The following is a 25,122-nucleotide window of genomic DNA, read 5'->3' as shown; positions in this document are numbered from 1 at the left end:
ACAAACAAAAAAATAGAGAGTTGATTTTCAGTACTACAGTGCTCGAGTCGACTCCGAGACTGCAGGTCGACTCCAGGACTGCAAACAGACAAAAAACAGAGAGTTGATTTTCAGTGCTACAGTACTCGAGTCGACTCCGAGGTCGACTCTGAGACTGCAAGTCGACTCCAGGACTACAAACAGACAAAAAACAGAGAGTTGATTTTCAGTGCTACAGTGCTCAAGTCGACTCCTACTTTAGCCGAGTCGACTCCAGCACGCTGGGAGGCATAACGGCTAGTTTTTTCTCAACTCCAACGGCTCTATTTTTGTCTCTAACGGCTAGATTTTTGTTTCCACTCCCTCTAAAGCTATAAAATCAAGGGGAGAGCAAGGGGAGAAGGTATGGAAGTGGGAGAGAACACTTAGGAAAGAGATCTCAAAGAAAAATCTTCCAAAAGCACAAAAGGGCCATTCAAAGCAAAATAGAGAGAAGAAGAGCATTCAAGTGAATCCCAAAGCTTCCTCTTCAACTGTGTGCTGCCTTAGTGATCTTCTACCTCGTGCCAAATCAGAAGAGGGTCAAGTAAAGAAGAAGCCGAGTTCCTTCATCTACAAATTTGTTTGAGGGCTTCTTCTCTTTACTCTACTTTTTTACATTGCTATATTTGCTTGTTTAAGAAGCTTGTATTTGTTTTAAATTCTTGTTCTAATATCTTGTAACTTGATTCAATCAACGGATTGAATCAAGGGGTTAAGGTTTGTTGGTGAGCCAAAAGAAAAACCAACGTTGTAAGGTTGTGGTTGGTGAGCCTTTGGGAAAACCAACTGGGTTGATTGTGAACCCGGAAAACAATCATTGTAAGGTTGTGGTTGGTGAGCCTTTGGAAAAACCAACTGGGTTGGATTGTGAGCTCGTGAAAACAATCGGTTGGTTCTAGTCGGTGAACCTGTGAAAACCGACCGAGTTCATTATGATCTCGCAAAACAACAAGTTGGGTTGTGAGCTTGTAAAACAACCGACTGTAATCTGAGGGATTATAGTGAAATTCTCAAGAGGTCTTGGGGAGTGGATGTAGGTACTGGGGTGCACCGAACCACTATACATCTTTGTGTTTGTGATGCCTTATCTCTTGTATTTCATGCCTTACATTCATGCTTGATTGTGTAATATCTCTAGCTTTATTTTCTATAGAGTTATAAGTGATTGTTTAGAATTTGCTTAGCTTCCACTCCATTCTTACCATACACATAGATTAAAATTGATCATACAACTATAAGTTAATTTTAGATCAATTGCACCCTAAAGCCATAGTATAATTGTTCTAGCTTAATTTTCCACTGCTTTACTTGTAATTGCCAAGAGTTTAAGTAAATAACATCTTATCATTCCGCTGCATTCTATTCAAAGTAAAAATTAGGGAACATAATTTTTAGAAAATCCAATTCACCCCCTCTCTTGGGTTGTCACCTTGGGCAACAGGGTTCTGCGTGGAGAGCGAGTTCGACCTGCCCTCGGCGCTTGAGGACAAGGAGGAGGCTGCCGAGACCGAGGTCGAGGGAGAAGTTGCCGGGACCGAGGTCGGGGGGCAAGTTGCCGAGACCGAGACCGCCGAGGCCGATCAACTGGCTCAAGTAGCTCCTGCTGGGGAGGTCACCGGGGGAGTTCCCGAGACTGCTGGTGGAGCTTCTTCTGAGCCCGCCGTGGAAGGTTCCGAGCCGAGTCCCGCCGTAGCCCCCCAAGTGATCGTCGTGGACGACCCGGCATCGATGAAGCCGCAGCCTCCTGAGATTTTGTTATCTTTTTTGTCCTTTCCTTTTGTTCTCTCTTTTTTTTGTTGTAAGCGAGGTCGGCCTCCAAACTTGTTGTAAGACTGATTTTTAATTTTGTACTTCAGCCTTCGGGCTTTTATCAATGAAAGAACTTCCTTTGTAAATTTATGTTTACTTTTCTCTTTCTTGCGTAATGGGTAAGCCTTTACTTTAATCGTTTGAGTTGTCCATCTAATAACTTGAGTAGGGTATTAGCAAAGGTTGCTTCTGCTTCTGTCACTCCTATGACTGAGCTATCTTTGTTCCTTTCGTGGAACTCATCGAAGATATAAAGATCATATTAATTATGTTCTCCAATGAAGTCGTTTTCACCTCTCATGCAATTGGAGAGATTTACTTGCATGATTTCTTCCATTTGCTTCTCACTTTCAATCAACTCCATAAAGGATAAACTCTCATCATTTACTTTGTTCTCCTCCATTTACTCAGCAGAGATCATCGACAGTCACATTCAGGAGATCATCAACAATGGTATTATTGCAGTTTCGAAAATAGCCACCATAAAGAATCTAGATAATATATTGACTAAGCCATTTTCAGTTGTTTGTAGAGACTAGTGCCCTAAGGGGTAGATGTGGAAGAGATGGTGAGAAATTTTTTGATATATTTGACTTCATAAACTTCAATCCAAGTAGAAACTCTAGAAAGAAAGAAAGAAAGGAAACTTTTTCCAAAACGGAGCAACCGAAGCATGTAGAGCATAGCATAACGAACGAGGCAAGTACAACGGAGGGAAAAAGGCACTCCCTAACAACCATATTTGTTTTGTTTCGGCTGTACGATTAGTTAGTCGAGGTACAGGAGCAGAGCCCCCACGGATTGAACTAACCGAATTATTATAGGACACCAGTTTGAGTCCAAATTGACTTACTCTATTATATATATCTCTTGTAACTCTAAAAGAAAAGAGCAATCAAATGTTCTAGAGATTGGATGTATTGGAAGCTAGGATTTGTGAGAAAATCTTGTACTTTATAATCTCCAGTTTTCTACGGAGAAACTTTTGCATCATCTCTGTCTATGGACGTAGGTCAATAGACCAAACCACATAAATACTCTATGCTTTTGTTCTATGGACATAGGTCAATCGACCGAACGACATAAATACTCTATGCTCTTGTTTTATCGAGTAGGTCAATAGGCTAAACCATATGACTCTATGCTCTTGTTCTTTTCTCTTTTTTCCTCCTTTTTTCATTATTCTCCATGCCTGTCGCAGCAAACTAAATAAGTTTCTTAGGTTTCTAGTGAATGATAGCCGAAGTAACATGTCTAAAGAAGGAGGAGGTGACAGAGCAGGAGCACAAGGGACTTTGGCAAGGTGGATTGTGCAGTCTAAAAGAGTGGAAATCTCTCTCCCAGCTCAAGCATTTTACCTCATACAAGTTGGAGAAGGTATCAAAGAGGTTTGAAGCAAAAGTTGTGGCACTTCTAGCCAACAACCATGTTGAATACTTAAAGTCTGCAGTGCACACAAACAAGCAACTCCAATTCTTGAATGATGTTTTTTCCTGTGTTGTTTGCTTATGTTTTTGTATTTCTAGACTTCATTTTGTTGCTTTGCTACTGTATGTTTATGTATTTGTAGGACAACATTTTCTTGGACTTGTATCTTGGAGTACTATCTATGTACAGGATGGTTTGCATTCAATTTCATTTCTTTGTGGTTTTGCCCACAAGGCAGCTCCATATTAACTTATTTTCGTATTTGAGGTTTGCAGGTTCAAGATTTCAGACAGCAAGAAACAAAGATGAGGAGGAAGGTGCAGATACAAAACATGTAGATGAAGCGGATTGTTTTGGTGGTGTTACTGAAAAATGTTTTATGTGGAAAATAAGGTTGTATGAGTTTTTAGGTTTCATGGTGTCGTTTTTTCCCTTTCGTTTTCAGAATGTTGAGTCATGATTTTGCTGTTCCAAGTTGTTTCATGTAACTGGCATTTGATCATACTGCTCGGAGTGGAGTACTGGAATTATTTACGGTAAAGTTGGGTAATGAATCACTTTATTACCTATCTCAAGTAGTAGGTGAGGTGCCTATACTTGGTGTCTTGTAACCCTTGTTCATCTTCAATTGGCCAACCAACCATCACCCACGCCCCCAAACCATTATGATTATTTTTCTTCTTTGTGCAAGAAAACCAAAAAAAATCAAATCTTGAAAATAAATATTAGCAGAACTCCGAACTCCAAACACACAAGATCATTATTTTAAGCAAGATAAGAGAGGAAAATTTAATCTTCGAAACAAATATGAGCAAACATTCATCCCCAACATAAAAACCAAAACAGAAAAGTCTTTAAACAAAATCAAGCAAAATCCTAAAGTTCAAAATTCAAATTTGTCGAGTAAATCTCTGTTCTCCAAAACCTAAAGTTGTAAAACATTAGGGAAAAAAAAGAAAGGCTAAAAAGTAGATAGAATAAACCTAGAATCATGCCACACGAAAACCATTACTCTTACCGTACACGCTTGCAATGATTTCAATTTTACGAATCAGATCGTCTGATGGGCAAGAAAATACATAAAAGAAACTGTTAATAAACAAACTTTTCTATAGATAAAGAGAAATAAAGTAGATCTCGATTTGATTTGATCCTATTTATATCGATTTCATTGAGAATCTCTACCCTCTTCTTCTTACCAATGTTCCTTGAGATAGCATGGAAGCCTATCTCTTCATCTCGCTAGCTTTAGATTGCTTGAGAGAAATGGAGGAGAGGATTTTTCATCGATTTCAGTTAAGAAGAATCCTGATTAGTTAAGAAATGGTAAATCATTTCTTTTTAACTAATGCCAATTTTTTTACCTTATATCTATTTGAAAAGTCCTTAATTAGCATGTGATTTTAAATTTTAAAATCCAACTCCAAAAATTAGGAATGACATGGAGAGGAATTTCAATTGATTTTAGATAAGAAGAATCATGATTAGTTAAAAAAAATGATAAATTTTTCCTTTCTAACCAATGCCAACTTTTCCACTTGTATCTTTTTGAAAGTCCTTAAGAGTCGTGTGATTTTAAATTTCAAAATCTCACTCCTAAAATCTGAAACAACGCGGTTTCCTAATAACATGATAGTGATACTATTTCCTTGGATTTTTTTTTTGAAATATTGGTGAATATTTAGAGAGGGAAGAGGTTGCTCCCTCTCCTATCTGTTTGATAAGTATAGGGATGACAATTGTCTCAATGAGCAAGTGGGTGGATTTTTATGGCTGAACATTTGTCATCGTTGTCACTTTTTTTTTAAAAAAATATTGAAAACAAAAAATCTATCATTTTTTTTAAAAAAATTTGATAACAGAAAATATGTTTGGCTCGCTCTCTTTTTCCAGTGAAAGAAGCCCCAAGGCAGAGCTAGGAGGAGCCGACAAGGAGCTCAAGCATCGTCGATAGCCTCGTGGTTGGTGCGCTTGCTAAGGATCTGGAGGATGGAACATGTTTGAAGGATGTCAGAGATGACGACGGCAACGGGTTCCATGTTTCTATTTATAAAAATAATGAAAGTTGCTAGAAAAAAAATAGGAACATGGCATATTTTCTACAACGTATTTTGTGTTTCTGTTTATAAAAATAGAAATAGCAAGAACAAGAGAACCAAAACAGGGCGTCAATTTATTTTTTTTTATTTTTATTTTTTGTTCTAGTATTCTTGTTTCTACTGCTGCACATGAATCACAGAGAGGAAGAAGGCGGCTTGAAATATCCTTCCAAAGAAAAGAGTAGCACTTCTTGGGAGACCCACTAAGAGAAAGCTTCACCTCTTTTGAATTAGGCAGCAGAAATGGGTTGCCTCCATGGGCTTTGGTCATTCTTGAGTAATCTCCAACCACATTTAGAGAGGAGGGCCCGGTTAAATTCTCGCAGATTTTTAATACGGAGATCTCCTTCTTCCTTTGCAAGGCATACTTTATCCTAACTTACCTTACAAGGCACACTATAGGCATCATCCCAACCTCCCTGGAAAGAATCAATATTTTTGATTGCCCAATCATGCAGTTTTAAGAAAAATTTTTTTTGATAACCCAGTCAAGCAATTTGGAGTAAAGAATGGCATCTTTGCATTTCTTCGGCAAGGAATGGCATCTTTGCTTCTTCTTTTTTTTTTTTAAAGCAAGGAATGGCATCTTTGCTTCTTCTTTTTTTCAAGGAAGGAAAGGCATCTTTGCTTCTTCTTTTTTTCAAGAAAGGAAAGGCATCTTTGCTTTTTTTTTAAAAAAAAAACAAGGAACGGCATCTTTGCTTTTTTTTTGGGGGTGGCAAGGAATGGTATCTTTATTTTGGAGTAAAGTAATGAAAATAGCTCTTCCATATTGCGTGTCGTGTTTCGGACGAGTGGAAGGGTATTAGCAGTCTTTAAATAGTTCTCGTTGTCGAGAGTGCAAGAGTACCCTACCAGTTCCGGCTCTCCATCCTCCCATCATCTTGCACTTCGAGAATCAAAAGATGGCCATGATCGCGGATGCCTTCGTCTCCAGATTGTGTGAGATGCTATTAACCTATGCGAAGGAAGAGGCTGCCAAGATTTTGGGTGTGCCTGATGAAATCAAGAAGCTCCATAGGAAGCTGGAGAGGATGCAGGATGTTCTTGTTGATGCAGAGAATAGACGCTTCGACAACCAAAGCATCAACCGCTGGCTCAACGAGTTGCGAGATCTCATGTACGATGCAGATGACATCATTGATGAATGTCGGATCGAGGGTGAGAAGCTTCTCAGCTCAAACTCATCCTCATCTCGTTATGCTGAGTCGGTACGTTGTTGCTTCCCTCCCATTGCTTGCTTGCACAAAGTTGGATTCCGTCATAAGATTGGCAAAAGAATTAGGGATCTCATCCTTAGGCTTGATGAAATTGCCAAGGACAAAATCGACCTCCATCTTACACCTGCTCCTCGTGATGACCACTATAAGAGTAGAATTAGCCCCAAAACATCTCCTGTACTTGTTGAGCCTGATCTTGTGGGAGAGAAAATTGAGGATGATACAAAGAGTTTGGTGGACTTGTTGACAAAAGAATATAAGAAAAAAATTCCAGTCTTTGCTATTGTCGGCACGGGTGGGATAGGCAAAACTACTCTTGCTCAAAAAATTTATAATGATGAAAAGCTTCGGGACAACTTCAACCAAATGCCACGGATTTGGTTGTGCGTGTCCCAAGAGTTCTCAGAGTCCGATTTACTGAGATCCATCGTACAACAAGCTGGTGGTGATCCTGGACATGCTAAAGAGAAGGAAGTGCTTGAACCCATGCTTAGCGAATCACTTAGGAACAAAAAATTCTTTGCAGTCTTGGATGATGTTTGGGATGCACAAGTATGGGATAAGCTATTGAGAAATCCTTTGCAGAGTGGTCTGGCAGATAGTAGAATTTTGATAACAACTAGAAATATAAATATTGCTCAACAGATGGGTGCTATACAAACTCATATAGTGGATAAGTTGTCTCGAGAGGATGGTTGGTCATTAATTTGCAAGATGGTGTTTGAAGAAGGCGAGGAAGGAGAAAGGGATGTGTTAAAGGATGTCGGGATGAGAATCGTAGAAAAATGTGATGGCCTTCCCCTTGGTCTTAGGGCAATTGGAGGGGTTCTTCGAACCAAAGCGAAAAGGCAATCAGAATGGGAAAAGATCCTTTCTAGCTCAGCATGGTCTTTTACTAAGCTTCCGGATGGGGCGATGGGTGCTTTGTACTTGAGCTATCTGCATTTACCACCTCCTCTCAAGCAGTGCTTCACTTGCTTTTCATTATTTCCTGAGGACTACCTAATTCCTCAAGCTTTTTTTCTTAATAGTTGTACTGCAGAGGGCTTTGTAACATCCGAAGACAATACGCCCTTGGAAGATGTGGCAGAAGGATATTGGAAGGAGTTGGTACAAAGGAACCTCCTACAGCCGGATCCTCATTGGTATGATCAATCAGGTTGCAGGATGCATGACCTCCTGCGATCTCTAGCTCAGCATATAGCAGGGGATTAGTGCTTCATCGGAGATGCACGAGCATTTGAAAACAAGATCATGTCCTCCTCTTCCTCACCAGCATCGATAAAATTACGCCGTTTATCGATTGTAGATGAAAAATTAGTAACCATACCAGACTTTATAATGAAACAGACATCCTTGAAAACCCTGTCATTCTCTTATTCCCCACTTATTCGGGATCTTCCAGAAGATCTCTTCAAAAAGCTGAGGAGTTTAAGGGTCCTGAACTTAAGTGAAACTGCCATTTGCAATCTCCTAACTTCCTTGGGAGATCTTGTGCACCTTAGACGTCTTGATCTCGATGCGACTCGAATAAGAGAGATACCAGAGAGCATAGGAAATCTTAGAAATCTCCAATTCCTGCTCCTCCCGAATTGTAAATATTTGCACAACCTCCCTAATGGTGTCGTGGGGTTAATCAATCTAAGGATTCTAGACGTCAGGGGTGCACCACTTGATGGTCTCCCTATGGGAATAGGGAGACTGAAACAACTAAGTAAATTATTGGGATTTGTGGTGAGTGGTAGTGAGGGCTGCAAATCTAGAGTGGGAGAAGATGATACGGAGCAGGAGCAAGAGCACAAGGGACATCAGCACAGGAGATTCTGCACCTTGGAGGAGTTGAAATCCCTCTCTCAACTCCGAATTTTGACAATAGTAAACTTGGAGAGGGTATCAGACAAGGCTGAAGCAAAAGTCGCTGCACTTCAAGCCAAGCCCCATCTTATCGACCTAGAATTGTGTTGCACGGTACCGAGCAGATCATCTGATGTGCAGCAGCCTCGTGCAAATGATTACGACAAGGAAGATATCAAGAGAATAGGGGAGGTCTTTGAGGAACTCTACCCACCGCCATGCCTTCAACAGCTTGAAATCAATGGCTACTTCGGCCGTGAGTTTCCCAGCTGGATGATGACACCCTCCTCGTCATCACTCCGCAACATACGAAGGCTGGATCTGCGGGATTTTGCTCTATGCCAACAACTTCCATCCTTGGGAATGCTGCCCCAACTAGATTGCCTATGGATTAAAGGTGCTTCTGAAGTCACGAGCATCGGGCCTGAATTCTTGGTGCTGGCGGATGGTAGTGCTGGTGCAAGAGGGCGGAATGGAAGACAAACAGATTCTTGCTTCTCCTCCTACTTTCCCAAACTAGAGAAACTTGGATTTGAAGACATGACTAATTGGGAAGAATGGTGGTGGCGGTTGGAGGAGGAGGACAACCAGACAACACCGTTGCTACTTTCTCTTAAGGAATTATATATTGATAATTGTCCGAAGTTGAGGTCTCTTCCAGAGAGCCTCCTCTGTCATGCCACCGCACTGAAGGAGTTACGAATTAGAAGGGCCCACAGCCTGAGAGAAATACAAAACCTCCCCTCTCTTACAGAATTGATCTTGTATAGCAACTCGAGTTTGGAGAGAGCGTCCAACTTTCCTAGACTCAAACACTTAGACGTTTATGATTGTGAGGAATTGAAGGTTGTGGAGGGTGTGAATGCCGTGGAGCACATACAGCTCGATGATCGAGAAGCAGTCTCTCTCCCAGAGTGGTTAGTAGGTGCTGGCGAAGACCAACCATGCTTCCCTTCCCTCCACAAGTTGACTCTCTCCAACAAAATCTGCCGCCGAGGGCTGCCCGATTGGCCTTCAATCCGATGAAACAACACCCATCTCATGTTGAAGCAATCAGCAAGTATAGGCCAACGACAGTCAACCGTACAAGAAAAAGGTCAGAAATGGTTTCCACCCCTGTGTCTCCTTTCTTTCCTCTTTCTGTAGCAATGAATGGAAGATAATTGGCAAACAGGCCCATCAATTTATTCCTCATATTTTGCGGCTGCTTCAGCAAGCGAGGGATGGAAGTTATACTACTCGGCAACTATTTGATATTCTACATCATTCTCGTCCTTGCAGGTACATATCCCAACCTGATCGCTCGTTTTCTTCTGATGCCTAATCCTCTTCGCATTTCCTTTCAAGAGACGATATCCGATACCAGTTTTTTTTTCTTCTTTTTTTTTTCTTCGCTGCCTTCTTTTATTGAATACAAGAAATTCTTGTGCGCATATTGTATGATCTACAGCTTTTTGTGCAGGACTTGAACCCAGGGACTGCAGTAAGAAAGAAGAAAAGTCTGAGACCGGATGATATGCAGAGCAATTCCTTCGGGCTCTCGGCTTCCATTAATGAGAAATTTTCATTAAGAAAATCTTAATAAGAAAGAAGGAGGAGGAGTGGAGCTCTCGGCTGGGTGGTCGGTTCCAAAGAACAGAGGAAGGAGAAGACGAGCGGGTCGGGAGAGGAGGAGTGTTCATGCTCTGTTTTCAAACAGAGCACAGTGCTTTGTTTTGTTTTTTTTTCTCTTTTTTTCTTTTCATGTTTAGTTTTATTTTAATTGGGAGCAATGTGTTTTGAGTTTGAGTTTTAATTGAGAATAATGTTTTAAGTTTTAACTTTAGAGAATTTTATTTTGGTGGAGAGTCTTACTTTTAAGATTTTATTTATGCTGAAATTTTAATTTCTTTTATGCAATACATTAAATCTTCTTTTATGAAATTCATGTTTGCTTCAATCCTCTTAGTTTCATCCATTTTAATTTATGCCAAAGCTCTTCTTTGATTAGTTAAATATATAAATGCTCTTTGAATCTAAGTACATGTCTTCTAGTTAATTTCAATTAAAAAATTATTCTCCGGTAGACTAGAGAATCTATCAACATTCCCGAAGTAATGTTTTTCTTTTGTTATTCAAAAATCAATTCTGAATCCGAGTGAACGTTTTAATTTTTATGCAACTCCAATCGCCTCCCTGTGGATCGACCTCTTACAACCACTATTATTCGAGTAGAAAAGGTAAGAGTATAATTAAATTGAACTTTGTTTGTCGGTTCTAACAACGATCTGTTTAGCGTATTTTTAGGTAAACAGGAATCGGACAACAAAAGACCTTAAATCAACACTTTATATGTGAACCTTAACATGCCACCGAATCAATTAACTTCAAACTAGAAGTAACATCACAGTACCCCATGTCAAGTTAAACTTCGAAACTATAATTTATAATGCATGATAATATTCCATGGTTAATATTTCTTTACTTAATTTTATCAAAATCTTATTTAATCATAACCTGAAATACAATTTCTCCATCAAGAAAACTCTCTCAAAATAGTTTATTCACACTTTAGCTACGAGCACAGTTAGCTAGCATTCTGCTTTTAATAAGTGTGTCAAATAAAATTCAGATAAAATAACATAAATTTACCAATATCAAAAGCAAACAAAAAGTTGTGTTTCATTGCCTAATTCCTACCCATTCTCTCAAACTTTCCGACGAATCCTAAGGATCCTAAAACTTAAGCTATAAATGTTTCTGTTACAATCCCTAGTGATCTTAACCTGAGCTCTGATACCACCAAATCTGTCACGCCCCGAGCTCGGAACGCGACAGACGCCGCACGCCTGCACAGCGGGCCGCACACGCGTGCAAGACAGCTGATCATATCGAAGTGAATATAAATACTTAAAATTGACATAAATAATTAAAATATTCGAAGCAGTCTTATAAAATTTCAAAATAGCATATGCCAACATAATTCAAATGTCCAAGCTAATTTAGCTAAGATGCTAAAAACTGAAGGAATAATCGAAAATTCTAGTGCACTCTCCAATCCTGTACGATCAAGTCTCTAGATCTGAAAAACAGAGAAAATAAAATAATGAGCTACACTAGCCCAGTAAGCAACAAAATACCTCAGAGTGGGATCAAAGCATATCAGATCAAATACAAAACAATGACTGGGAATAAATCACAAATAACATCATTTTTCTCTTTTCAAAACTTATTATCATTTTTACAAAAACTCTGATATCATAATCCCAACATTATAAGCTACGGCCATGTAACCCAGTGGCATGGGTTGCACAAAGTGCCAAAAACCAATATTGTTAGTCACCGATGGCAACGGTGTCCAAAAACCACTTTCTAATCACCGGTGGTGCGGTGTCGAAATCGGTTCCTCACAGATTACAAGTCGACAGATCCAACGTATAATCCCCATTGGCGGGGTCAGAACAGAATAGAATAGGTCATAGCCATGCTGAGAATACATATATACAAAAATAGATTTCATAAACTGTCTAGTCATATTTCACGGATTTCAGATCATATAACAGAATTTTCAAATAAAATTTAACATGCCTGACCCATTTTACTGAATACAAAACATATGTCAAAACTTAATCAGTTTATCAAATAATTTGGAGATCACACTTGAAGTATTAAGTTACTTACCTCTTCTCGCTTAACTCCTGCTTCAGGTAGGCAGATCAGGTTCACCTGTTTAAATTTATTTAATTTTTTTTGTTAATTTTAGAGCTAAGCAAAACCAAAAATAATATTATTGGACACAGCCCAACAGAACCCAGAGTTGGCCCATAATGGGCATGGCCCGATAAGGCCCACATCGAGCAAGGCCCAATGGGCCCGCATAGACCCGGCCCAATAGGGCCCCCAAAGTTGGCCTCTAAATGGACATTTATGCAATCTAACTTTTTTATAGGGATCAAACATAAATTACGGAAGACTCTTTTGTAGAATAATAGACCGTCAGGGGCTTAACTGCAAAATTCCATTTATTGACCAAATGGGTTCGGGTTTCGAATTTCGGATTTCGGATTTCGGATCTGAACTTGGTTTCAGGTTTGAACTGGATTTCGGATTTCGGGTCTAAACTGGGCCCAAGCTGGGCCCACAAAGGGTACTGCCGAAATAGGGCCAACTAGGCTGAACTGGGCCCAAGTTGGGCCCACGGTGAACAGGGCCCAAGGCCCAGTTTGGCCCATGATGGGCCTCCTCCTTCCCTAAACCCCCACGGACAGGGGAAGAAGGGAAAATGGGAGAGGAATGGTGTCAGCGGGGTGGCCGGAGGCCATCCCCTAGTCGATGGCCAGCCGATCGCAGGGGCGGCCGGCGGCTGCTGCAGTGGCCGGCATCAAGAAAGAGACCGGAGTGGTCTCGGTTTGGGGGCTAAATAGAGGAAGGAATGTAGCATGATTAAGCTTGAAATCGAAGAGCGGAGGGAGCTTACCGGCGGTGGCAGAGGCGGCGGGAGGGAGATCACGGCCGTGGCTGCTCGATCCGGCGGTCAAGCGATAGCAGCGACACTTCCGACAAAGAGAGAGGATAGATCTCAAAACAGGGAAAGCGGAGGAAACCAAAAATCCAAAGAAAGTGCTAAGATACGCCCTGTTCGATGCAACGTTCGCAGCGGAATTCGAACGGGACGTCGTTCATCGTATGAACGCGCCGTAGATTGTAGAATTCAAAAATTTTTCTGGATCCAAATCCAGAAGATCTTTGAACGTATTAGGAAGGGAATAATAGGATCTGAGGAGGGTTGATTAAGATTCATAAAACTGAAACAAAAATCAGAAGTTATAAATTTGAAGATCTCATCTTCAAAAATTCTGCAGGTGTAGAACACCGCAGCTTGATGATCTTTTTAGGTTCCTGGTTAAGCCGCACATGTGTCTGGCCTCTACAGGTATCCACATGAGGATCTAATCATTCGAGATAGGGTCATACCGGAGTGCTAGCTCTTTGCAAAGACCTCTCATGACTATCATTCAGAGACTTTCTCTTCGAGCTCAATTTTTCTTCCACTGCCTCTATCAAGGATAAACTGTTTTTCCAAGAAGATGGCATGTCAGCTCACAAATACTTTGTGATCCTCTCGGATGTAAAAATTATATCCTAACGACTCTTTAGGATATCTGATAAAACGAGCACCAATTGTCCTAGCCTCTAACTTATCTGCCTGTTATCGCTTGACTTGGGTCGGACATCCCCAAATCTTGAGATAACCAAGATGTTGCCCAGAGATGGTCACCCAAGAGGGGGGTGAATTGGGTGTTTTAAAAGCTTTTGACTAATTAAAAATAAAACACACGAATATATGCACTAAAGTAAAGAAGGAGGAATAAGAAAGGTCAATCGCAAACACAATGTTTTATAGTGGTTCGGAGCTTCCACTGCTCCTACATCCACTCCCCAAATCACCTTTGGAAATTTCCACTATAATCCACGATTACAGTACGGTAGTTTTGCGAGTTTACTACCCAACTCGTTATTTTACACCGGGCTCACAACAAACCCTAAAACCCCCAATTTCACTTAGGCTTGGGACGCCTTTCCCTTGTTCCAAGTCCCTTGACTGGAACAAGCACCACAATAAAAGAGTTTACAAAGGAAAAGTAAAGCTCTAAAAAGCAAATATGACAATTATGAACAATAGAACCCGGAAGAATCCTTTTGCCGTTGGAAGCGTGGGAGATATTGATTCTTCTGATGTGGAGCGCGTAGGATTGAGTGTGAGCTTTTAATCCCAAGCGCACGAGAGTGATTGAGCTTGAAATCACTTGGGAAGCTTGAAAACACTTGATTTCTTCACTTGAATGCACTCACTCCCTTGAACTTTTCTTTCTTACTTCTCTCTTGAATGATCTAGCTTTGGGTTGGTGAAGAGTTGTTGAGAAGCACTTAAGAGGTCCCTTTTATAGCCCAAAAAAGCAAATATAGCCGTTAGAGACAAAGAAAGAAGGATTTGAAATTCAAACCAAACCTGAAAAGCTGTCTGTCGCGTCCCAGTCACTCCGGGGACGTCTCCGCTTCAACGGGAGACGTCTCGGCTACAAGATTTTACTTTTTCCGTTGTCTGGGGTCGACTCGGCACTTTCAGGGGACGTCTCGGCTTGTTTGCACTTTTTGAATGGGGACGACTCCGCTGATCTGGGGACGACTCCGCTTCTTTATCTCCGAAGAACATGTCCTCTGGTATTTCCTGAGAGAGTCGACTCCGCTCCTTCAGGGGACGTCTCGGGTTGTCTGCACTTTATGCATGGGGACGACTCCGCTGTCTCCGGGTCGACTCCGCTTCCTTATCACCCAAAAAACCATTCTCTGGAAAACCCTGAGAGAGCCGTCTCCGCTATCTTGGGGACGACTCGGGAAGTCTCCTTTTTACTTGCGGGGACGACTCGGCTTACTGTGGGGACGTCTCGCGCATATCTCTTGAAAACTGCCTTTCTGCCGCCACTGAGAGAGTCGACTCCGCTACTGAGAGAGTCGACTCCGCTAACGCGGGGACGACTCGGCAGGTGTCGGGGACGTCTCCAAGTGTGCCGGTTCTTCCTGTTTGTCCCAGAGACGTCTCTGAAACTATCCGGAGACATCTCGGCTGTCCCTGATCTATTTTCTTTAACTCAAAATATTCTTCAATAAATTCATAAAAATTATGGGAACTTGCCTAGACATTTCTTAACAATATTCTCAATTAATCACATGAATTCCTCAATTAAATTGTTAAGATAAATGGAATTATACTCTAGTGTTTTGTATTCATCAAAATCCATTAGGGGGTCAACAATCTCCCCCTTTTTGATGATGACAAAACACTGAGTATATGCAAAAATTTGAAGTTTAAACATATACACAGTATTTGATCAGATGTACAAGTATAATGTTTTGATTAGAGCTAGATACAGTGTGCATAATTGCATGGGATTGAACTTTATAGCTCTTAAGCAATTTTAGCATATCAACTGAATTTGAATCAAGTTAAAATGAAATATTGATGCTGAATTTGAATCAAGTCAATATTCTTCAATTTTATCTTTTCTAAATCAACTTTAGAGTATGATTATAAATTTTGCATTCCATATTCAATATCCATATTGGTTCTTTCTATATATCTACTCCCCCTTTCAATTATATCTCAATATCCATATTGGTTCTTTCTATATATCTACTCCCCCTTTTTGTCATCAACAATGAAGGGGACAAATTATCATTAGGTGCTTAAAACTCAATTCATAGTATAATATAATTAACCACTCAAGGATATTCAAGTTATCTTTATTAAAGAGTTCAGCATTCATTTTACTCCCCCTTTGATATTCAGGTTGTGCTCCCCCTGTTTCATATGCTTTGATAAGTTGTGCCAAATTTGAATACATAATGTATGTTATGAGATTCTTATGACACATCAAGAGGCACATTCATATTTACATATACAGAGTTGGAAATGTACACAGGGTTGCAAAAGAAATTGTATGTCATTCATATGTCATTGTAAATCTTCGAAGTCAGTACATAGTCAAAAGAAGAAATCATTACAAGTATTGATTTCTAATACAAAAAGTGTTTCAAAACAGCCTAGGATTTACAAAAAGAAGAGCCTGCAAAATGTCCCTCATCGGCGACGTTGCTCATGGGCCCTACCAGCTGTATTTTGTTCATAAACCTTACAAGCTGCATCTATGAATGCATTGATGGAATCCATGAGGGTCTTAAATTGATCTCCCTGTGACTTGTGGAAACCTGCCACAAGTGCTTCAAACTCTATGGTTGCCATTTCAATTCTCCCTCTGAGTTGGGCAACCAAGGTGCCCACGTTGCCATCTGGTTTTGTCAGCTCTTTGAGACTCTTGGAAATGCTCCTCAAGCTGTCCTTGAGCTCTATTGATCTGATGGTTTGGGTGGCACCCACACCCATTATTTCTTGTGTTGTAGCTTCAATTTGACTTCTAATATCCTTCATCTCTTGTAGAATCCCTTCATGTGAAGCTCTGATGGGGGCCAACTCTGTGGAGATCATGGATCTCATCTCCTCCCTCATCTGCTGGCAAATGGCAGATGCTAAGGTGCGCATCTGATCCTCTGACAGAAAGGAGGGCCTACTAACTGGAGGAGGTGGTGGCATGGATGTGGAAGGTCCAGCTGAGCTGGAGGGAATATCAGGGATATCCATGTGGCTAGGTGGAGGAGAGTGATGGTCAGACTCATGATGTGGGATCTCAGGCTCTAGGATTTGGGTTTTTCTCTTTGGTACCTTGACCCACGATCCATCTATCTTATGAAATTCCATTCTTCTCATTGTGCCCTCATTGTAATAGTCGGTGTTTCTCAAGGGCTTTGCAGGTTCATTTGTTGGAATGGAAACCTTGAAGTGTTTAAAGATTAAGGTAAAGATCATGCCATAGGGTATACTAAACCTAGAATACCTATGACATAGGGCAATGTAATTTAGCATGAGTCTAGGGAGGTTTAGAGGGATCCCTAGTAGGATATGGTGCATTATAACTAAATCTCGCTCCGAAACAAAATCGAAGCGACCGGTTTTGGGAAATAGGACCCGGTTGACAATACTTAAAAGAAGTCTCATCTCTGCATTTAGGTCCTGAGAATTGACAACATCAAGAGGGCCGCAGTCCTCTCTTCCTAAAAGTAGATTTAGGGCTGATTCCCTTTGGGGATGTGAGGTTGGAGCCTCACCGTCCTTAGAAATTTGTAAGACAGTGGATAGGACATCTTCATTGACTTCTACTAATGTCCCTCGGACATATGCAGTGTACCCTATATCCCCTAAGGCCATATTGCTAAAAAGTTCTCTAACTAGGCCGGGGTAGGTCGAGGTATTGAGGGTACAAAAGTGCTCCCACCCTTGGGCTCGGAGTCTCTCTCCAATAGAGAACCCCTCATGATTTAAAAATGAGAAATCTATGTACCTTCCGGTCATGACTGTGCGATTTGCACAGGAAATAGTCGTGGTTGGCGGAGCAACCGGAGGAGACGGCGCGGAGGGTTCTTCCCGCCGTTCCTCACCGTCGGCCGCTGCCCTAGGTCGCCTTCCACGGGTCGTCCTAGCCTTCTTTGGTGCCATGGATGCTAGGGTTTGTGATGGAGAGCAAACGGAGGCTAGGATTTGAGGTGGAGAGCAAATGGAGGCTAGAGTTTTTCGTTTTGGTCGGGAATGAAGGAGAAAGCTCGAGTCGGCTCGAGCGATTTCGACCTATTTAAAAAGCCCTCCTTCGGTCCCCGAGACGTCTCCGCGACTAAGGCGAGACGTCTCCCCTGGGGGGACGTCTCTGCGATTTGCCAGAGACGTCTTCGGCACTGAAAAATTTCAGACTAAATTCTATCTTCTCCCAATTTTTGTTTAATCACCCTAATCAACATGATCTCTTTTGATAAACTTAGAGTGAATTTGTTTGTGATCCTCCCCCTTAATGATACATCCTATAATAATTTGATAATAATTTTTGAATTATTAATATTGAAATGAGGAATGTTTGACCAAATTTCGAATACCTATGAAATAGGCTCTGAAAATATCTCCATGAAGAGTCCAAGGGAGGGTAACCATCCTCCGGAAAGTCAAACAGTTCGTCATTTAGCTTACATGAATTCATGTTTTCACTTATGTTTACCTTGAGGTTGATTACTAGTTTGTACAGCAAAACAATGCAATACAAGTTCAATTCATTTGCTAGGATCATACAAGCTCAAAGCATTCCTTAAGAAGTTGAATCTTTCTTTACAAAGGGGCTTTGTAAAGATATCAGCCAATTGATTTTCAGTACATACATATTCAATCATCACATCATTTTTCAGCACATGATCCCTAATAAAGTGATGCCTAATCTCTATATGCTTTGACTTAGAGTGTTGGACAGGATTTTTTGTTAAATTAATTGCACTTGTATTATCACATTTAATTGGTATATTATCCATTTTTATACCAAAATCTTCAAGTTGTTGCTTAATCCAAAGAACTTGGGCACAACAGCTTCCAGCTGCAATGTACTCAGCCTCAGCTTTGGACAAGGCAACTGAATTTTGTTTCTTGCTAAACCAAAAAACCAAATTGGCACCCAAGAATTGACATGTGCCACTTGTGCTTTTTCTGTCGAGTTTGCACCCAGCAAAATCAGCATCGGAATAAGCAATTAAATTTATGTCAGATTGTTTAGAATACCATAAGCCTACATTAGATGTCCCTACTAGATATCTAAAAATTCTCTTAACAGCTTGCAAGTGTGATTCCTTAGGACATGCTTGGTATCTAGCACACATACAAACACTGAATAATATATCTGGTCTACTAGCAGTAAGGTAAAGTAGAGAGCCTATCATACCTCTGTACAATTTGCAGTCTATACTTTTACCTTTTTCATCTTTGTCAAGCTTGCAACTTGAGCTCATGGGTGTGCTGATTTCCTTTGCATCCTTCATCTTGAATTTTTCCAACATTTCCTTGATGTATTTGGACTGACTGATGAAGATGCCCTCCTCTGATTGTTTTATTTGTAGCCCAAGGAAGAAGTTGAGCTCACCCATCATGCTCATTTCAAATTCTCCCTGCATAAGCTTGGCAAACTCTTGACAAAGACTGTCATTAGTAGCACCAAAAATTATATCATCCACATAAATTTGTACAAGCAATAGGTCATTTCCTTTTCTTTTAATAAAGAGGATTTTGTCTACATTTCCTCTCTTAAATTTGTTTTCAATTAGGAAATTACTTAATCTTTCATACCATGCCCTAGGGGCTTGCTTAAGGCCATACAATGCTTTATGCAATTTATACACATAATCTGGATGTAAGTGATTTTCAAAACCTGGAGGTTGTCCTACATAAACTTCCTCCATTATATAACCATTTAAAAATGCACTTTTTACATCCATTTGATAGAGTTTAAAATCCATGAAGCATGCATATACCAAAAGTAGTCTAATAGCCTCTAACCTAGCAACAGGAGCAAAAGTTTCATCAAAATCTATTCCTTCCTCCTGATTATATCCTTTGGCCACTAGCCTAGCTTTGTTTCTTATTACTATTCCATCTTCATCTAGTTTATTTCTATATACCCACTTGGTGCCTATAATTGAAACATTAGGGGGTCTTTTCATTAGAGTCCAAACTTCATTTCTTTCGAATTGGTTTAATTCCTCTTGCATAGCATTCATCCAATTATCATCTTTTTCAGCTTCTTCTAGTGATTTAGGCTCTATTTGTGAAACGAAAGCAAGATAATTACTAGTGTTTCTTAAAGAGGATCTAGTTCTTATACCTTGTGAAGGATCACCAAGGATTAGATCCTTTGGATGACCATGTGCATACCTCCATTCTTTGGGAAGATCTTGATTTCTTGAAGGAGGTTGATCTTCTTCATCTCGCTGATTTGTATCTTCTTTGATATCATCCTCATGTTGTTTGTCTTGAGTGGAGAGTTCCTTCATTTGGTCTTCAAGTATACCTACATCACCATCTTCTTCTTTTCTAGAAGAATCTCCATTAGTTTCATCAAAAACAACATGAATGGATTCTTCAACAACGAGAGTTCTCTTGTTGAAGACCCTGTATGCTCTACTAGATGAGGAATAACCTAAGAAGATCCCCTCATCTGATTTAGCACTAAATTTACTTAGATTGTCCTTTCCATTGTTCAAAATAAAGCATCGACAACCGAAAACATGAAAATAACTTATATTAGGTTTCTTACTTTTTATCAACTCATAAGGTGTTTTCTTTAAGATGGATCTAACTAAAGCACGATTTAAGATATAACATGAAGTATTTATTGCTTCAGCCCAAAAATACTTTGGTAGATCCGATTCGCACAACATGGTACGAGCCATATCTGCTAGTATGCGATTCTTCCTTTCTACCACCCCATTTTGTTGGGGTGTCCTAGGTGCCGAGAAGTTGTGTTGATACCATTTTCTTCACAAAATTTTTCAAAATACTGATTTTCAAACTCGGTACCATGATCACTCCTAATTGCTTTTAGTTTAAGATTGAGTTCATTTGAAACCCTATTATGAAACTTGATAAAAGCGGAAAAGGACTCATCTTTGTGTGCAAGAAATGAAACCCATGTAAAAAGTGAAAAATCATCAACAATTACAAGACCAAATTTCTTACCCCCTAGACTAGCAGTTCTAGTGGGTCCAAACAAATCCATGTGAATTAGTTCTAAGGGTTTTGATGTTGAGACTATGTTCTTAGACTTGAAGGAACTTCTTGTTTGTTTCCCTAATTGACATGCAGCGCAAATTTTATTCTTCTCAAAGTCTATTTTTGGTAGTCCTTTGACTAGATCTTTTGTAATTAATTTGGAGATTAAGTCCATGCTAGCATGCCCTAACCTACGATGCCATAACCAACTAGTCTCATTGACTTTGGGATTCATGGCTACAAGACATTGGCCATCCTTCATGGTGAGATCATCAAGATCTACCATGTAAACATTTCCATGCCTATGTCCTGTGAGTATGATCTCATTATCATTTGGACTACTAATTATGCATAGTGATGATTCAAATGACACTTTAAAGCCCTTGTCACAAAATTGACTTATACTTAATAAATTATGTTTTAGTCCATTAACTAACAATACATTATCAATAAATGAGGAGGGTGATATGGAGATTTTACCCATACCAATAATTCGGCCTATAGCATTATCTCCAAATGTGACTACTCCTCCTTCTTTTGATTCCAAGGTGACGAAGAGACTCTTGTCACCGGTCATATGCCTTGAGCAACCACTATCAAGATACCACATTCTCTTTTTATTCCCGGCTGCAAGGCATACCTGCAAAATGATCATGTGAAGCTCTTAGGTACCCAAGTTTTCTTGGGTCCTTCGTGGTTAGTGTAGTTGGTTCCCTTAGGCACCCATACTTTAGTTATGCTTTTAGCCTTTACAAATGTATTCTTGTTAGTTTGGATTTTTCTTTGAATACAAGAGTAGGCTTTATGTCCATTCTTTCCACAAAGAAAGCATGTTGGTTTTTCAGTTTTTACATTTTTTGCTTTTACAAAGAAATTCTTTAGGTATTTTTGTTGTGTGTTAGTTTTATATCCTAATCCGGCTTTATTGAAAACAGTTCTTTGATTTGAAAGAATAAGATTTAATTTTTCAGAGCTTTGTGTGAATTTTTCAACAATTGGTTTGTACTTATGTACCTCATTCTTAAGATTCAAATTTTTTTTAACTAGTTCTTCCTTATCTTTTTTAAGGGATTCAACATTTTGTGCAAGTGAGGTATTATTATCAAGTAGGGATTTTACTTTTAGATTTAATTCCTTAATTAGTGTTTTTGCCTTTTCATTTTCAATGCTAAGTTTTGAATTTTTGATTTCTAGGTTAGTAGTGTTAATATTTTTAACGCTCTCCTTTTCAATTAATAGGTTTTCAAAATCTTCCTTTAGTTTTTGATTGGAGGCTTTTAACTCTTTATTCTTTGCTCCTAACATACTACAATCACCCATAAGTTCTTGAAAAGCTTCATATAATTCTTCTAAAGTAAAATTTATAGTTGGGTTTTGACATACCTCGTCGTCTTCGAACGCCATGAAGCACAAATTGGCGGTCTCTTCCTTCTCTTCCTCGGAGGATGATGTGTCACTATCATCCCATGTTGCCTTCAATGCCTTCTTCTTCTCCTTTCCAAAATACTTCTTTTGTTGAGGGCATTTGGAACGAACGTGTCCCGGTCTCTTGCAATCATAGCATATGATTGGATCTCTTTCTTTTTCCTTTTCTTTTTCCCAATCATTTCTCCCTCCAAATTTCTTTCTTGGGAAAGGTTTCTTTCTTCTCATGAATTTCTTAAACTTCTTTACTATCAAACCCAAATCCTCATCTTGGCTTTCTTCTTCACTCTCACTACTCTCTTCTTCACACACACTTGAGGTAGCCTTGAGTGCGATTGTCCTTTTCTTCGGCAACTCTTCTTCATGTTGCTTCATTGTGAGCTCATGCGTCATCAATGAGCCCAGTAGTTGTTCTAATCCCAAAGTGTTGAGGTCTTTGGCTTCTATGATCGCCGTGACCTTTGCTTCCCATGCTTTCGGCAAAGACCTGAGAATTTTACTCACAAGTTCTGGGTTAGTATAAGATTTACCCAAACTCTTTAGACCATTAATTATATCGGTAAAGGGAGTAAACATGCATGTGATGGTTTCATTGGGTTCCATCTTAAACAACTCATACTTGTGAACTAGAATGTTCACTTTAGACTCTTTGACTTGATTTGTACCCTCGTGGGTAACTTCAAGCCTATCCCATATTTCCTTAGCGGAAGTACATGTGGAGACTCTATTGAACTCATTTACATCTAGAGAACAAAATAATGAGTTCATGGCTCTAGAATTAAGTTGAGCCATCCTATCATCATCCTCATCCCAATCCTCCTCAGGTTTGGGAACTCGAATGCCATTAACCATGTGTGATGGTTCTTGTGGTCCCTTGACTATAACCCTCCACAAGGCATAGTCTTGTGCTTGAATGAAGATTCTCATTCTAGTCTTCCAATAGGTATAATTTGTCCCATTGAAGAGTGGAGGTCTATTGGTTGCTTGCCCCTCGGCAGGAACATTGTTAAAGGGTGTTGCCATCTAGATCTTTGGCTAAGACGGTTAGGTCTTTCAAGAAATACACAGAGCACCCGCTCTGATACCACTTGTTGCCCAGAGATGGTCACCCAAGAGGGGGGTGAATTGGGTGTTTTAAAAGCTTTTGACTAATTAAAAATAAAACACACGAATATATGCACTAAAGTAAAGAAGGAGGAATAAGAAAGGTCAATCGCAAACACAATGTTTTATAGTGGTTCGGAGCTTCCACTGCTCCTACATCCACTCCCCAAATCACCTTTGGGAATTTTCACTATAATCCACGATTACAGTACGGTAGTTTTGCGAGTTTACTACCCAACTCGTTGTTTTACACCGGGCTCACAACAAACCCTAAAACCCCCAATTTCACTTAGGCTTGGGACGCCTTTCTCTTGTTCCAAGTCCCTTGACTGGAACAAGCACCACAATAAAAGAGTTTACAAAGGAAAAGTAAAGCTCTAAAAAGCAAATATGACAATTATGAACAATAGAACCCGGAAGAATCCTTTTGCCGTTGGAAGCGTGGGAGATATTGATTCTTCCGATGTGGAGCGCGTAGGATTGAGTGTGAGCTTTTAATCCCAAGCGCACGAGAGTGATTGAGCTTGAAATCACTTGGGAAGCTTGAAAACATTTGATTTCTTCACTTGAATGCACTCACTCCCTTGAACTTTTCTTTCTTACTTCTCTCTTGAATGATCTAGCTTTGGGTTGGTGAAGAGTTGTTGAGAAGCACTTAAGAGGTCCCTTTTATAGCCCAAAAAAGCAAATATAGCCGTTAGAGACAAAGAAAGAAGGATTTGAAATTCAAACCAAACCTGAAAAGCTGTCAGTCGCGTCCCAGTCACTCCGGGGACGTCTCCGCTTCAACGGGAGACGTCTCGGCTACAAGATTTTACTTTTTCCGTTGTCTGGGGTCGACTCGGCACTTTCAGGGGACGTCTCGGCTTGTTTGCACTTTTTGAATGGGGACGACTCCGCTGATCTGGGGACGACTCCGCTTCTTTATCTCCGAAGAACATGTCCTCTGGTATTTCCTGAGAGAGTCGACTCCGCTCCTTCAGGGGACGTCTCGGGTTGTCTGCACTTTATGCATGGGGACGACTCCGCTGTCTCAGGGTCGACTCCGCTTCCTTATCACCCAAAAAACCATTATCTGGAAAACCCTGAGAGAGCCGTCTCCGCTATCTTGGGGACGACTCGGGAAGTTTCCTTTTTACTTGCGGGGACGACTCGGCTTACTGTGGGGACGTCTCGCGCATATCTCTTGAAAACTGCCTTTCTGCCGCCACTGAGAGAGTCGACTCCGCTACTGAGAGAGTCGACTCCGCTAACGCGGGGACGACTCGGCAGGTGTCGGGGACGTCTCCAAGTGTGCCGGTTCTTCCTGTTTGTCCCAGAGACGTCTCTGAAACTATCCGGAGACGTCTCGGCTGTCCCTGATCTGTTTTCTTTAACTCAAAATATTCTTCAATAAATTCATAAAAATTATGGGAACTTGCCTAGACATTTCTTAACAATATTCTCAATTAATCACATGAATTCCTCAATTAAATTGTTAAGATAAATGGAATTATACTCTAGTGTTTTGTATTCATCAAAATCCATTAGGGGGTCAACACAAGACTTGGTTTCTTACCATACCATATCTCATACGGTGTGGTAGGAACAGACTTAGAGGGAACTCTATTCAATATGTAGATAGCTGTAAGTAGGGCATCTCCCCACAAGAATAAGGATAAGTCAGTGAAGCTCATCATGGACCTGACCATATCCAATAGGATCCGATTCCTCCTTTCTGACACTCCGTTGAGTTGAGATGTTCCAAGAGATGTCCATTGTGAAACTATACCATTTTGTTTAAGATAATCGCGAAACTCTCCACTAAGGTATTCTCCTCCTCGATCTGATCGAAGAACCTTAATGAGTTTTTCTGTCTATTTTTCTACTTTAAATCTGAATTCTTTGAACCTTTCAAATGCTTCAGATTTATGTCTCATAAGATAGACATAACCATATCGTGAGAAATTATCGGTAAAAGTAATAAAGTAGAAAAATTGACCCCCAGCCTGCACAT

General features: G+C 40.2%; 1 protein-coding gene across 12 annotated transcripts; it reads left to right on the top strand.

Annotated features, from left to right (window-relative positions):
- Positions 1-6,148: 6,148 nt before the first annotated feature.
- LOC120110146 (probable disease resistance RPP8-like protein 2) lies at positions 6,149-10,211 on the top strand. Of its 12 annotated transcripts, none has more exons than XR_005510898.1 (4): positions 6,149-6,568; positions 7,609-9,527; positions 9,645-9,712; positions 9,894-10,211. XR_005510898.1 is itself a non-coding variant. In XM_039124163.1 (2 exons), exon 2 carries the CDS (start codon positions 7,832-7,834, stop codon positions 9,455-9,457), a length of 1,626 nt encoding a protein of 541 aa, XP_038980091.1. In that variant the 5' UTR covers positions 6,150-6,568; positions 7,609-7,831; the 3' UTR covers positions 9,458-9,875. The 12 variants fall into 12 exon arrangements, 5 of the variants coding, with proteins under 5 accessions (XP_038980091.1, XP_038980095.1, XP_038980105.1 ...); XR_005510899.1 differs by having other exon boundaries at positions 9,882-10,211; XR_005510897.1 differs by having other exon boundaries at positions 9,606-9,712.
- The last annotated feature ends 14,911 nt before the right edge of the window (positions 10,212-25,122 follow it).

Source organism: Phoenix dactylifera, chromosome 1 (genome assembly GCF_009389715.1).
Source record: "Phoenix dactylifera cultivar Barhee BC4 chromosome 1, palm_55x_up_171113_PBpolish2nd_filt_p, whole genome shotgun sequence".
Classification (NCBI taxonomy): domain Eukaryota; kingdom Viridiplantae; phylum Streptophyta; class Magnoliopsida; order Arecales; family Arecaceae; genus Phoenix; species Phoenix dactylifera.
The sequence above is the reverse complement of the archived record's forward strand: the minus strand, read 5'-3'. Positions and strand labels throughout refer to the sequence as shown.